At 41.7% G+C, this 16,113-nt stretch overlaps 1 protein-coding gene across 1 annotated transcript in view; it reads right to left on the bottom strand.

The window, feature by feature from the left end:
• Positions 1 to 2,369: 2,369 nt before the first annotated feature.
• The window catches only part of LOC113015973 (NACHT, LRR and PYD domains-containing protein 12-like), a 748,422-nt gene continuing 734,678 nt past the window's right edge, over positions 2,370 to 16,113 (bottom strand). Inside the window, exons 11-12 of the mRNA XM_080295075.1 lie at positions 3,654 to 3,827; positions 2,370 to 2,978 (exon numbers count right to left, since the gene is read on the bottom strand). Of these exons, the coding sequence (XP_080151201.1) occupies positions 2,969 to 2,978; positions 3,654 to 3,827 (184 nt within the window). The 3' untranslated portion in view covers positions 2,370 to 2,968. The remainder of the gene's footprint in view (positions 2,979 to 3,653; positions 3,828 to 16,113) is intronic.

Genomic DNA, 16,113 nt, shown 5'->3' on the forward strand with positions numbered 1-16,113 from the left:
TTTTCCATACAGTGAACTTTTAGTGGCTCCACTGTCAACTAAAAAAGAATAAATCTTTTCACCTATTTCTATATCTAACATGGGCAAGCTTTCTGTGTTACGGGACAATTGCAAATGCAGCATCGTGTGTAGTGCTTCACACTGTCCCTCATCCTCACCTGGGCCTCCCTATGGTTGGTCCAGTCTTTCGTTATCATATGGGTGGGGATTAAAATGTGGATTATAAGGTTGCTGCCGAAGTGCAAAGGGGCCATTATTTTGATGTGATTCCTGTCTGCGTTGCCAGTTACCTTGTCTGTAAGAGCTCTGCTGACGCCTAGTGGCAGGAGCTGGTCCTGTGTTTTGTGGTTGAGACCTACGTGCTGCTGATTTGCATTCCCTCCTCCAGTGTCCTATTTTTCCACAGTAAAAACATACGTCTCCACTCCTATCTCTCCTTCTGAAATCTCCCTGCTGCGCTTGTTGAGGGGGCGGGGCCCCTGCATACATCATTTTCTCACTTTCCTCTGAGCCTTCAACATCAAAATTTAACATCATCTTAACACTTTTAGCCTTCGTGCTGTTGGGAAAAAGATCTGCACCAGCTTTTGTTTTGACAAGTGTGATAAAGTTCTTTATTTTCATGTCATAGAGATTATCAGTGGCAGTCAGCTTCAATAGTTGTGAACATTCTGGATGAATATTGTTTAAGAATGTTGTTATGAAAATCTGATCATTTCCACCTTCAGGCATGCATGCCTCATTAGTCCAGCAGCGCATGAAACGTTTCATAAAAACTAGAATAAATTCATCTGGCTTTTGCTTACACATGGTTACTGCATTTAAATCGATTTTATCTCTAGACATTGTGAGCAGAAATTTCTTTAGATTTTGAAAAAAGGCTGTGATTTTGTCATCGTTTATCCACAAAAACGAGGTGGTGTTGGCTGCTTGGTCATTTTTAGGGTCTAGTTCCTCTACTTCTTCAATAAGCTGAGATTCAGTCACACCTGGGATTCGTTGACATAATATATATCTATAATCAGGCCCACCCAAGTGGCGGTCCGCTATTTGTGATTTTATATTTTATTTTTTTCGGTTTTACAGTTAATTTTGATTTTTTATCGGACCCGTCTAAGGTCTTTGAATTATTCTGACCCATGGTCAGTGATTTCCAGAGGGGTTTAGACGCTTGAAAGATTTAAGTTAGTTTTTATTTTTGCTGTGGCACACCTGAGGTTACTTGATTTTTTGCTAGCAATTTTATCTTTTTAGTGAGCAACTTCTCACTTTTTAACGAGCAACTTCTCGTTTTATGACCACAGGCAACTTCCTGTGTCCTTTCTGCTGGTGAGCAACTTCTTAGTTTATGACAGCAGGCAACTTCCTGTGTCCTTTCTGCTTTAATTTACAAAACAACAGGCAACTTCCTGTGTTTCTATGTGGGCCACTAAAGAAGGCTCCTCAGTGTATCCCACTTGTTACTATGTGGGCCACTGAAGAAGGCCTCGTCAGCGTATCCCGTTTCTATATGGATCACTGAGAAAGGCATAACACAGTCTTATAAAATAAAAGACACGTGCCTACCTTCGTCAGGATCCCACTTCTGACACCAAAATTGAAGGAAACGGTTTCCAGGGCCTAATCCGTGGATCGACTTCCTCCGAGGCGTGGACGTCTATCAGCAGAGAATGTCCCTTAGTCTGTAACACAGTCAAATATATTCTCAAGCAACATTCAAGCATGCCATTCAGCGTGTTAGTACGAGCTCGGGAGCAGCTTGGGAGAACAAGAAAACAGAGACTGCTTCAGGTTGTCTTCCCAAATTGACTCAACTTTATTCACAAGTACAACAGTTTATATAGAGGGTAAAATTCATGAGACAGCAGATTATCAGTTTAAACCAGTACAGACCAAGATAAGGCAGCGTCTTCCTGCCTTTGGGTGAAGAAGCATCCTTTGTGTAGTTTATCAGTTCAGCTACAATTGTGATTATCTCAGCGACATATTTTCAAGGCACAAAATAAAGAGTTCTTTCATTAGTGAATTCTGAAACAAACCATCTGGCCTTCAACAGGCGTCTCCTAAGAGATTTAGAAACGAATGTAGCTGAGGGAGTGATCTCTGTGGTATTTCAACCTTGTACCAGCCTGTGATTCTCACACATCAATTCTTGGGTCAAAGAGAAAAACACTGAAACAAAGGGGCCTTATTGAATGACAGAGTTTTCCTGCATAATGTCACTATAAAACAATATCCAGTAAATGCTCCCATGGTACTAAAATACCTAACATCTCTGTTATCTAAATGAAGACGTGCAGCACAGCAACCACAGCAGCGCTCAGATCACACGTGTCCTGTTATTATGTATAAAAGCATGAAACAGGTGAGACAGGTGGGATCAATATTAATGTTGTGGAAATATATGAAAAAGCAACAGAAGAGTGAAAACATTTCGTGTTTCTAGAAAGATCTTTCAGCTCACAGCTGCTCACAGACTGTATTTACAAGTGACAAACTGCAACTCTACAGTACATCTACAGTATATATCAAATATATTCTGTATTCAAATCTATTGAGTGATGTTTGAAAGTCTTTCCAGGTGAGTTTGATCCAGGAGGGTCTGAAGCCAGAGTCAGACAGAGACTGTGCAGAGACTGTAGAAGGACAGAGCAGCAGCAGAGCAGTCCAGATACACTGATGATCCTCTGTCAGATCCAGAGGGACACACAGGGATGATGCTGGACTCTACATTGTGTCTGACAGTGGAGCTGTTCTCAGAGCAGTTCACTCTGCAGCACTGACAGTCATCTGCACTTCTTCTCATTCCTCTGTCAGTCACTGCTGGATGAAGCTCTCCTCTCCACCTCCCAGTAACATGGCCCAGTCAGAGCGTCTCTACACACAAGCTGCTGCTGCTTCAACCTCTCTGGATCATCAGGACACAGCTCCTCCTCTCTCAGCACACACACCGTCCTGTTTACCATCATCACCACCACCTGCAGAGAGAAGAAGGAAGAGCAGAGGAGATAAACGAGTGTTTCCAGAGACTCTTCATCAGCTGTCAGTCAGTGATGCAGCACATCCAGTATAAAGAGCAGCAGGGACTTCAGTGCTGGGACTGTACTAGGACTCATTGTTGCTTCACTTTTTCTAATCTTTGGATTTTTATTGAAGTTGATGAAGATGTTTTTCCCTCCTAGTTTGAGTTTGGACTTTCATTCATTAGAAGAACCTTGGTGTGTCCACTCTGAGCTCTGTAGGAACCCCAACAACAAGCCCAACAATCCAGATGGACGGTTCCAGCTGTTAACTGGAGGAATTCCATCCAAACATCTGCTCTCACTAAATTCTTCCTCACCTACAGACTGTGTTCTTCACTGCTTTAAACTTGGAAACGAATGCAGTCATTGGTCTGCGTGCTGCTTTGTTCAGAGAGCTGATTGGCTGTTGACAGCGTTTGATCAGAGCGTGTCAGCCGTTACCATGGTGACCATAAAGGTCAGAAACAGGAAGTGTTTGTGTCCAATCCTGAAGCCTGTCACCATTCTCCTCTCACAGCTTCACTGAGAAGCTGCAGCTTTACAGGAAACACTGGATCTTTGTTTCATACTGACTGTGTTTAGTACAATACTGCTGACAGCACCACCCACTCACTCCATCACTCTACTGACCCCAGAGTCTTCAGTCTGTAGTTTGGACTCTGCTGAAGATCAGACAGCTGCTTCACATCTGGATGCTTCAGGTTGTTTCCTTGCAGCTCCAGCTGTCTCAGATGGGAGGGGTTGGACTTCAGTGCTGCTGCCAGATAATCACAGCTGATCTTTGACAAACCACAGCCCCACAATCTGTATAAAGAATGAAAGATGTAAGTTTATTAGACAAAGTGTGAGCTTGAAATCATTCAGTGTTTCATCATCTGTTCAGAGCTGAAGAAGGTTCAGAATGTAGAAGTTTAGAAAATGGAAACTCCAAACAGCTGAAGCCAACAGGAAGCAGCTTCAAACAGGAAACTGTGCAGAGTTTCAGACTATATGTCCTGATGCAGCCAGTTGGATTTTGGAGATTTGAATCTCTGTTCTGTGACTAAGTCCTTGAATCATTTCTTCCAGTTGGTCCAACAAGACAGACTAAGTGTTGGACATGTGTTGTGGCTCCATTAGGGGAGCTTCTAAATGTGATGTGATGGCCCCTCTGGGTCTGTCAGGTCACAGGACTGAAGAGAGCTCAAACTGGGCACACAGTTGTTCCAGTCTGGACCAAAGACTATACTGGGACTGAGGGACTGCTTTGACTGCACCCACTGGGACTTTTTAAAGGCTCATGTTCTCACTTAGATCATCGATTTCTACTTACATTTCTTTCTGGGAAAAATGGGGATTACTTTGGAAACAGGAAGTATTTTCCCCAATAAGCAGCCCTGGATTAGTAAATCACTCCAACATGTTCTCAGGCAGAAGAAGCTGTCTTGTTATGAGGGAGAGAAGAAAAAGATTGAGGCACAGAAACTTGTTGAAAGAGAGATAAAGCAGCTAAAATCAGGTGTAAAAGTAAAGCAGAGGATGAGCTGAATAAAGGACACTCAAGGCTGGCTTGGAAAGGAATGAAGTCCATGGTGGGGATGCAGAACAAGGAGCAAAGATGAATGTGATGCTGAATCAGCAGAAGACTTGGACTCATTTGATTCCAGCTTTGATATCATTGATTTCAATGAAGAGCTTTGTGATTGTAGCAAAGGGCTGGTAGCTCTGAGAGTCCCACTGATGAGGTGTTTGTGTGGAAATCTCTTAGTGGGACCAAAGAGAGAAAAAGCCCTGGTCCTGATGCTGTGGGAGGGAAATGATTGAAGTGTGCTGTGAGGAACTGACTGGGAGATCTTCACACATTTTCCAGTCATCCTTGGAACAACAGGAAGTTCCCAGCATATGGAAACAAAGGTTAAGTGTCCTATGGCACTCAGTGATGATGGTGCTGTGGCCCCACCACCTCCACCTCTTTGTAAAGGAACTAACTGTCATCTGAAGCTTCAAATGGAACTAAGACTTCCTCCACTAGGTGGCAGTGTCTGATGAGAAAGTGTTAGTGGAGCTGGCCTGGAGTCAGAAACAGGAAGATGCAGGATTTGGGCTGAAATGGGGAAAAGTGGTTCGCACTAGTGCCTTAAAGCAAGAAGGTTGTAGGTTGAAGCTTGTTGGCCTTTCTCTGGAGGTTGGATGTTCTCCCACACTCCAATGAAATGCTGCTTAGGTTCATTGGTGCTTCTAAATTGGCTGTAGGTGTGGATGTGAGAGAGTGCTTCTCTGTCTCTCTCTGTTGGCCCTGTGATGGACTGCTCACCTGTGCAGGTGGACCACGCCTCTTGCCCTATGACAGCTAGGGCACAGGCTGCAGCCCTGTGAGCCTAAGCTGAATAAACAGTTAGCAAAAATGATCCATAGATGGCCTGAAATCCCCCAGTTAGCAGTTTGGTAGATAGCTATGACATGCTAATCCCATCCAGCAGCTGTATTCTACCTGTAAGCTGATCCCTGCTGAGCCAAAGCACTTTTTCATATACAAATTACAACCTTTAATAGAAACCTATTGGTCAGCATCTTATTAGCCTGCTGTTAGCTTCATTCCACAGAAAACTGAGAGAAACTAACAAAGTTGATAAAGAATAAAGAGAAATGTGCTGATTTACAGCCTTTGAAGTGCTTCAGATGATCTCTGTCCACTTCTGTCCACTCATTCATTCATGTAAGCTTTCTAATGCAGCTTTGATCTTCACAGTCTGCTTCATGAAACTCATTCTAACCCTGAATGTCAGAGTGTTCCTCCTTCTCTTTCCCATCATCCATGCTGGCAGTGGAGGAGATTTGGATGTTGGACTGTGTTTTGGATGATGTGTGTATGTTTGTGTTGGACTGCTGTCTGTAAAGCAAACGCACATTTTGCTTTGGATTTCAGTGTCAGACAGACTTTAAGGTGGAATGAAGAGTTGGAGAGTTTCACAGTGAATTATCCAGTGGAGGATTTTTCTTCTTCTTTGAAGGTTTGAAATGTGAACATTGTTCTGCTGCAGTCAATGGACTAAACCAGAGAAGAAGAAAACAGACTTTACCATGAAGATCCTCAGTGTGGATCAGTATAATATCAGCCTGATGTCTGCAGTTTAGTGTCAGCACAACTTTCACATCATATTCATCTCAGCACAACTAAAACATGCTGACTGACCCCAGAGTTTCAAGTCCACATCCTGGACTCTCCAGGAAACCACACAGATGCTTCACTCCTGAATCCTGCAGCTTGGTGTTGGAGCTCTGGTCCAGCTCTCTCAGATGGGAGGGGTTGGACTTCAGTGCTGCTGCCAGATAATCACAGCTGATCTCTGACAAACCACAGTAACTCAATCTGTATAAAGAATGAAAGATGTAAGTTTATTAGACAAAGTGTGAGCTTGAAATCATTCAGTGTTTCATCATCTGTTCAGAGCTGAAGAAGGTTCAGAATGTAGAAGTTTAGAAAATGGAAACTCCAAACAGCTGACAGAGTTCATACGCCTTTGTCAGGGTCAAATTCAAGCAAGACCATGTGAAAATTAAAACACATCATCCTAGGTGAACTTAAACACCTTTGTTCCCCTTTTGTTAAGACATAGAAAAGTACACCACACAAAAATACTGCAAAAGGAAACGGTCGCCTTATATACATAGTGTATAAACTCAAAATGCACATTTCACTTCAAATTAAGATTAAGGCTTTGAACAGATCACATAGTTCAGTTCAACATATAAGACTTTAAGAATGCACAAGCATCTACTTAAAATCTATTTAATTTATCATCCATGATATTATTTTGTACAATTCCAATGTATTTTGTTCATCTCCCTTAAATAAACAGGCAGTCTTAAAGTATGAAATATTCATATACAAACACATATAAATGTGTGTACTGTCTCAGTGGCTGATAGTACCCCACAGGCCTCAGTGTGAGCTTGAAGACATTTATAATGTTTAAGTAGTTTAATGTGCAGGTGCTGACGATAAACACATTTTGAATGAAAGCCGGGGAACTTTGGTAGCACAGAAACAAGTGGCTATTCTTTGTGACTATATGGATCACTCACAATACCATTATTTCACACAAAGGCACCAAATTAATACTCAAAAAAGCTGCAGCAATACACACAAATATAAACAGTACTTGGTGACAACTTTGCTTTTAGCCTTTAACCCTTCTTGACTACTTTTGATGTGGCCTCTATATTTTACCTTTAAAAACAGTTTATCTTGCCAATCTGTTATTTTCTCATTTTGACCAACTGTATCAGCACAATTTATCTAAATTCAGACAAAATTTAAAATACAAGTAGAAAGTGATATTTTGACTGTAAAAACCACACACATGTTTAACGAATCATCTTCATAACTTGAAATGCAAATAGAGATTGTACATTTTTAAAAATACGCACACGTTTTGCAAACAACAAAGTTATATGGTACTATTTACCAAAAAATGCAGCCAAGGCTCAGACGTTTTTCATATAATCATTTCAAACTATTTACAGAACAATCAGGTGTCAAACAATAGTTTGTGTCACTCTAACACATATGAGAACAGCACAGGGATAAACCTGCAGGTCTGACAGCAGGTGTGTCACTCAGCGTTTACACTGCAATCTGCCTTTGTTGGCTTTAAGGCAGCAACTGTGACGATCACTAGTAGAACTGACACACAAAACAAAACAACAGCTACACACTAAATACACAAGACAACAAACTAACTTGAGACCAAACACGGTAAACGTCACAAATCTCTCACGTATCAAAACTCTCTCTCTCTTTCGCTCACTCGCTCTCTCTTGCCGGTCACTCCTAAAACTTCCCCCTTTTGCTAAACAACCAGTCATGTTTCCATATCATTTTTGATTGGTCGACATGGTACATTTTCCCACCTATAGGGCTTTGGAGCGTGATCTCACGGGAGATGGGCCATGCCCCCTTCCGCCATGACAGTAGGCCAGCCAAAGGATACCATTTCAGCTATGGATCGTACGTGTTGTGTTGTCGGTTGCAACGTTAGATCACACGATCGTGAAGGCAAGAAGCTGGATAACGGGCTCTCTTTTCGTCGTTTTCCATCCTGGAGGCAACGTGAGGGATCCCATGTATCCGATATTACTAAACAAAGACGTCAGGCTTGGATTGCAGCGGTGAGACGAGCGGATATCGAGTTCTCTGCAATCCCCAGCTTTTTGTTGGTTTGCTCACGGCATTTTCTTTCCGGTGAGTTCTAAATTAATTCATATCACTCTTGAAAGGCTTTTAGTGTGATTTTCAATGTGCTGAGGTCATAGATAATGAGATAAAACATGCTAATGTGTGATGCTGCAGAACCACATCATGTCGACTGAGTAGCTTATGATTTGGCATTATTGCAGGCAAACCAGCATATGAAATGGATGTAACAAATCCAGACTGGGCACCAACACTGCACATGGGGCATGACGACATACCTGTATCAGACTCGGACCGGCACGCAAGGCGTACGCAATGGAAGCGAAAAAGAGCACCCATCGGAGGTAAACAACCCCCCCCCTCTAAAAACATACTAAATTGCTATCACTGTACACTAATCCACACATAACTTCCAGATGAATCACACACCTGTCATTGGAATATTGGTGTACATTTACCTTATGTCTAATTTTATCTTACAGGCTTTCGTTATGCAGCTGCAGAGTCTGAAGGTGTGCCCCGTGCAGAAGTGATTGATGAAGATCTGACAGAAGACCAACAGCAAAATCACAATGTCATGGAGGCAGTGGACAGCAGTTGTGTTGGACAAGTGGAGGTTGAGGTAGCAGCTGCAAATGTGGATATACTGAAGAAATGTAAACCTTTTAAAATGATGACAGATTACAAACTCTCAGCTGTGTCTGTAATCAAACCTCTGTAACTTTGCTTCACTTCAGCAGCATCAGCTCATGTTCACATGTTGATTCATGGTTCGCTTCAGTTTTTGATGGACTGCAGAATATTTTGAAGGTTATCTGCTATAAAAAGCCAGAACAGGAAAATCTGCTTCATGTGTTTCTGTTTGATCCTCAGTGACTTTGACACAAAGGCCTCTGCTGTGATGATCACACCTCTGATCAAGTCTCACAGTGTCAGCTTTGTTTTTATACATATGGATATGTGCTGATAAATGATCAGAGTTATAATATTTCCCACTGCCTGCTGTGTGCCGTGACCTTTGACCTGCTAAAGACAGTCAGCTGTGGATTATTCATTGTTGTGTCTGATACTTAGAACTGTGAGGAAGAACACTACACAGTTAATCAGGGTCCCCTCTCTCTGAATCAGGAAAGGTGGGCAGGCCGCGTGTGGGCCGCGGGCCATACGTTGAGTCTCACTGTTTGAAATGTGAACATTGTTCTGCTGCAGTCAATGGACTAAACCAGAGAAGAAGAAAACAGACTTTACCATGAAGATCCTCAGTGTGGATCAGTATAATATCAGCCTGATGTCTGCAGTTTAGTGTCAGCACAACTTTCACATCATATTCATCTCAGCACAACTAAAACATGCTGACTGACCTCAGAGTTTCAAGTCCACATCCTGGACTCTCCAGGAAACCACACAGATGCTTCACTCCTGAATCCTGCAGCTTGTTGTTGGAGCTCAGGTCCAGCTGTCTCAGATGGGAGGGGTTGGACTTCAGTGCTGCTGCCAGATAATCACAGCTGATCTCTGACAAACCACAGCCCCTCAATCTGTATAAAGAATGAAAGATGTAAGTTTATTAGACAAAGTGTGAGCTTGAAATCATTCAGTGTTTCATCATCTGTTCAGAGCTGAAGAAGGTTCAGAATGTAGAAGTTTAGAAAATGGAAACTCCAAACAGCTGAAGCCAACAGGAAGCAGCTTCAAACAAACACAACAAGAGAAAAAACTCTGAATGTTTCACATTAAAGTCATACATTTCTCATAAAAACAGGACAAAGACTTGAAAAAGTCGTGTTTTTCCTTCCAGGAACCACAAGGCTTCACTTTTAAAGGTGAAGTGTGAAAGAAATGGACATATTTGAAGTCCAACACCTTTTTCCAGTCACATTATTAAAGCAGACAAACTACAAGCTCATTTTCATTCCAACAAGTCATCTTCTGACCTGGACTAACAACACTGGTCTCTATGTGCAGCTGGCTGTGAGACCAGTGCTCAGGGACCGTCTACAAAGTGCAACACTGAAAGAACATCACACACTAGCTGTGTCCCAAAACGTCGGCTGCATCCTTCGGAGGACCCGGTATTCGCGGTCTACGTGGGCCGGGTCCTTCAAAGACCGAAAAGGCTGGAAGTGCGAGGCTGTGAAATGGGACGGTCGAGCCTTCAGATTTGCGTCACCGCTGTCTCGGTGGAGTTTAATAAACTCGGCCGTCTGCTCCTTGCTATCTAAAATATAACAGGACACTGGCGTAAATTCTCGACCGTCTCACACTTCTGTTTAATCAGTTTCCTGTTTAACGTTTATTCAGCTGTGTGAAAATCCCGGAGGAACTTTGATCTCAGCCAAACCGATTTACTCCGGAACAAATAAAACACAGAAAAAAGGCAAACAATTACATTTTTAAGTTATCCGAGTGACTTATATATCGTGTTTCACCTGAGTAGTGTGATCAGGAGATATTTTATTTTGTATTCTTATAATCAGTTATCATTGGTTAATCATTTACCATTGTTGAATCAGTGGACAGAATAATCTTTTAATTACATCTGTGTTACTCTGAGCAAATATTAATGCACACTGACTGTCTATTGAGGTTCTGTATCATTCTTGTTATCTGCTTAAGTTGTTGCACTTTAGTGCAGTCACACCGCTCAGACCCACCAGTCCTGTTGGACCCAGGCCCGTCTGCGTTCAGTTCTGCACGTACGCCGGCCTGTAACCACATGCACGCACTTATATAACACATGCACGTTTACACTCACACTTAGTAATAATAGGAGGGTCGTCTGAGGATAGTCTCTCTGAAAGCTACACTATCACAAAATGCACAATGTATTACACACTTGTTTTTCTCTAAAGTAGCATATGATGTCCATATAAGGAGAACTTTTTGAGTGCGAGGAACTGTTATCATTGCCAGTAAGGTCTAACTGTGTGACGTCATAATGACTATAAAGCTTTCTGTCTTTGTGCAAACGAAGAAGAAGTCCGGCTCTTCCCACACTGTAATGTGTGTTTTAATAAATGATCTGTGCTGACCCAAACTATATCCCAGTCGTAGTCTCTTCCTCAAAATCCGGACCATGACAGTAGCGAAAGAGCGGGGTCTGAAAACGATGAAGCCGGGCGTCCGCTGCTCTCGCCGGCTGGAGTGACCATTGAACCCCCCGGCTTGCTAGCGAGCGGGTGGGGAACAGACGTCTCCGAAAACGTCGGCACACTTTTGCAAATATGCGATGTCTTGATAAACCAAGCAGATATTTGAAGTTTACACAGCTACTTTCTCGCCTGAAAATATGTTAAAAGTTTATTTTGTGACCCAGAAAGATTAATAAGAGTAATTTGAAAACTTAGTAGCTGCCGCCATTGTTGGCAGCTGAAATTTGGCTGGGCCGCGCTATGAATTCTGGGATATGGTGGGCCACGAAGGACACACCCGACGAATCCTTCAAATTCGGGGAAATGAAGGACGCATTTGTCGGGCACATTTGAAGGAGTCGACAAATACGGACAGCCTTCATCGCCTGGCTGTGATGTAATCGGCCTTCAAATGCAGCCTCTGGAGGATGCAGCCGACGTTTTGGGACACAGCTACTAATTTGCTTCCATCATCCAACCTGAAGAGGAAACAGAGACGCCTCCCCTTCAAAGTAAAAGCTGCTCCTTTTGGACACAGTATCAAAGAAAGTCTACAGTATAACATAGAAAAGACAGAACAAAGTTTTGGTTGTTGTTAAATTGTGCAGAAATGAAACTACACTAAGCTCAATTATGTGACAGACATTTCATCCCATGTCAGTTTGGCCTCATCCTGGGCCGGATTATCCAGCACACACTCTGACCACAGGTCCATGTTGAGCAGGATGAGCTGCTGGCTAATCTGGAGGCTGTAGCAGCAGCTCACAGTCACAGTGGGTTTCCACTCATGAAAAAGCTCTGGCTGCTTCATTTCTCATCTCATATCAGAGACTTTAAAGCTTCACTGAAGCTGTACTGTGATGCTTCCATATTCCAGTGAGGCCTCCATAATGATTTCAGCTGTTCTGTACACACACTGTGTGCCCTGTATGGCTCAAAGTCTCTGCAGCCTGTTTTTATCTGCTATCATCAGATCTTCATCATCCTCATTCACATCCCTCACACACTCTACAGCCTCATCAGCACTGACTTCATCTTCACTGACTGATGGAGCACAACATGAACCTGTGGAGGCTGAAACACTGTCCTGTCAAACATCTCCCCATCACCACTCCACTTCTGTCAGCCTTTAAATGAACCCTGCTCAAGTCTGTCACTTCTGTTTGGAGCCAAAAGAGGTTAAAGATTACGCCACTACATTCTTGTCTAGAAAATATTAAAGTGTATTTGGTGACAAAAAAAGGGTAAAAGTATAGTTTGGGTCCACACATGTCCAAACCCTGGTGTGTAGGCCTACTTAGTATTGAGAAAAGCCCACTAAAAGAACGCCCACCAGACCAAAGCAATGGTGTTGACTTGATCAGCATTAACCCCGCCCCCTGACTTTGATGGGTGAAGCTGACAAATAAAATGTATTTATGAACAGCGATGCAGGGCCAGGAGTAGCAACGTGAATTAAATAAATACATCATTAAATAATTCATTAAATGTGTCAGTAAAATAATTAAAATAGAAAACAAACCAACAAAATATGTAATTAACTAATTTGAATTGTACATAAATACTTAATGAATTCTTTTAAATGAAATTAACCGATAATTCATTGTGATTTTGTTTTGTGTTTTGATGAGCTAATAATCAGCTCTCTTTTTCTCATTGTTGTTCTAAGCCGCTTATCCAAAGGTAAGGCACTACCTGTTGAATTATTTCCAAAGTGTGCCAAATTGGACATTACAAATTAAAGTCTACTCACTGAAATTACTGGGGAATGTCTGCTTTGATTTTGATGAGAATCTCATGACAGTACTGAGGATTTAATGCAGTTGGACTGCTAAAAATGATTGAATGCGGTTGGACCGCTAAAGGATTTAATACGGTTGGACCGTGGAAAGCAGTTGGACTGCTGAGTGATTTTAGTATATTAGGGAATTTGGTTATTGTTTGGGGTGGAGCCCGTATTGGTTATAAGGTTGGACCTGCTTCAGTCTTACACTTTTTTGGCTGTTTTACTGTTGTTCCAAAGTATTATAAATTATTCAAGAACGTCAGTTGGACTGATAGGAAGCGCAGTGCTCAGAGGTAACGCTTGCCAATGCCAAGGACGCTTAGGCATTGTCCTCGAAGAGGGATAGTCAGTTGGTCACTGTGGAGCTTGGGGCACTCCAGAATAACTAGGAGTTAGAGTCTCCTTACCGTTTGTAACGGTAGTCTGCGCTTTTTTGGCCAGCAGAAGTTGGACTTCGGGCGTGTAACTTTAACTTAAAACTTCGGGGTAAGCCTTGGCTGTGAAATGCCAAAAATAGAGCTTCAGGCAAAGTTTGGGTTGGTTGACGCTTTTAAATTGAGTTAGGGATTTTAGAGATGAGGCCAGAAACTGTTGGACAGATACTGGTTAATTGATCACAAAAAAGTTGGACTTTATCGGTTGGACCGTTAACTTAAATTTGTCGAAATTGTTTAGGCGCTAAAGCTGACAGATGTGACAGTGGTTGTAAATATAAGACGTCTTTGTAATATAAAATAAGAGATCTCTGTGTGAAAGGAGTCTGAGGCAGTGCTGGAGCTATTTTTAGACTGTGTGTGTGTGAGTGTGAAAATGCAAATTAGTCAGCAGTGAACTGTTTAAACCACAGTTGGTTTTACAAATACTGCTGCAAACATTGTTGAGTGTGTGTTTAAGACGCCATTTATGTTCATTAGAGGGCTATAAATAAAGTTTTGAGTTGCCGTAGTGGATGTATAGTAATTGACTGAGTTTTGATATATAAATATAGTGAGTGCACTGTATATATTTAAGACTAACATATTACTTTTAGGAGTAACCTCTCATCAGCAATAAATGCTGGTGTGTTTTATTTTTTCTATTCTATGTGTGTGCTGTGAGAATTAATAGAGGTTTCAATGGTTTTCTTTGACTTGCTCTTTCTGATTATGAAAGGCATGTCTGAAATACTCTTAGGAAAGCGTGTTGTGAGTATATTCCTCAACTCTTGTCACAGTTTAAGTGTGTGAATGCTGTGAGTAGCAGGTTTTGAGTGATTGGGTGTGATTTGTACAAAATAATAAATAATAATAACACTATGAAAGTTGATAGTAGAGTGAGTGCAGAAGTGGAAGTGTGAGAGAAAAGGCGGTGTGTGTGTGAGACGATCTGACAAACGCAAAGAATTTAGTATATTTAGAAGTGTGTGCGTGAAATAAGGGTGAATTGTTTTAGATCAAGACTTAGTAAAACAAGAGTTTTATTAGCCTGTAAAAAAAACAGGAGAGATAGAAACAGAAAATATGGTTCTGAGCAGCTGCAAGGTTGACAGGAAATGGTGTGTGTGACAGGAACTTTGCATGCCCATAAAAGGAACTGACTGTGACAAGTGAGCACACAGAGAGAGAAACATACGAGTTAAACTCCAGGCAGATGAAGCAAATGGAGGTTTGAAGAAAAGAAATGAAAAGGATATTAATTGTATGCTTTAGTGTGTCAATACAGGTGGACTTCTTTCAACCTAGAATCTTGAGTACAAAACCATTGATTAACAGAATTGGGAGGAAAACAGGCCAGATTTTGGCTTAAAATTTTACAGCTCGACCTCCCACTTGTCCCGATCCTGAGAAGAAGCTCATAGGACAGTTAATCTCCTGATGAAGACCGACAGAACATCGTGGACTTCAAGAATTAACAGCAGGCAAAAGACAGTGCAACTGAAACTACACTGACGATACCAGCAGCAGCATGGAAGAAAAGCACGTGATGGAAAATGCACGGTGAACTGCAGGCTGGTAAGAACAGTGTGACATAACTGTTTAAAGACACTGAATGGGATATTTTGCCAGGCTGGGATTTAATCTAAAAGGAAAATACTGAAAAGAGCAACGGAGAAGAAACAGAGAAGAAACAGACTGTGTTTGCTGGGGATCACAAGACAACAAAGGACACTAAGAGAAGGGCACAGGGGCCAGTGGGAAGGTGAAGCCCAGACGAGTTCGACTGCGAGAATAGAGGGTACAATTGGGTTGAAATTGAAGCCGGAACTCAGGATGGTTTAGGGATGTCCACGTCACAAACAAAGAGGTAAACAAAAAGAAGGTAAAATAAAGAGAGAAAATAACTGACAATTACATTAATGAATAGAAGACACACATACAGATATTACATAGATTTATTTTTAGGATAAAGGGGAGAGCTTATACGTAGAAATGACTTTTTATACATATTGCATTTTGTGCCTTTAAGGGAGTTGTGGCTCAATTCGTCTCTTGTGGGTCACGAGCCTTTGGCTAGCGCTATGATTAGCCAATCTACTGTGAGGATGATATGAGTTATTGAAGGATTGCACACGCTTACAGACATATAGAGTCCATAAACACACATGACAGTATTGATTCCAGGCAAAAGGCCTCAAATTAATTTAGCGTTTAACTGAACTTGAGCTGGCCCTGTAACAAGTGACAGAAAAGAGGAACTGAATAGGAGTTTCTTGCTTTAGAGAAGGACCAAAGGAAGGAAAGCATATATTTTGGTTAAGTCTGATAAACTAGAATGAGAAGGTATTGTTACATCAAAGGAGCAAGATGAAATAAAAAGGCTGTACCAAAAACAGGCTATAACATAGGAAATGTGAGTTTTAAAATGAAGTTAGTGTTAACACACAGGAGTTGTTTCAAGGCAGCGTTTAGCTGTGATAAAATGTATGCAGGAGTAATTGCTTATATGTTTAAACTTAATTGATTAAAGTGGTTGTTTTTTTGGATCTTTTAGTAGAATAGGCGCTTATAATGATTTTCT

The sequence above is a fragment of the Astatotilapia calliptera genome, chromosome 3 (genome assembly GCF_964374335.1).
Source record: "Astatotilapia calliptera chromosome 3, fAstCal68.1, whole genome shotgun sequence".
Taxonomy (NCBI): domain Eukaryota; kingdom Metazoa; phylum Chordata; class Actinopteri; order Cichliformes; family Cichlidae; genus Astatotilapia; species Astatotilapia calliptera.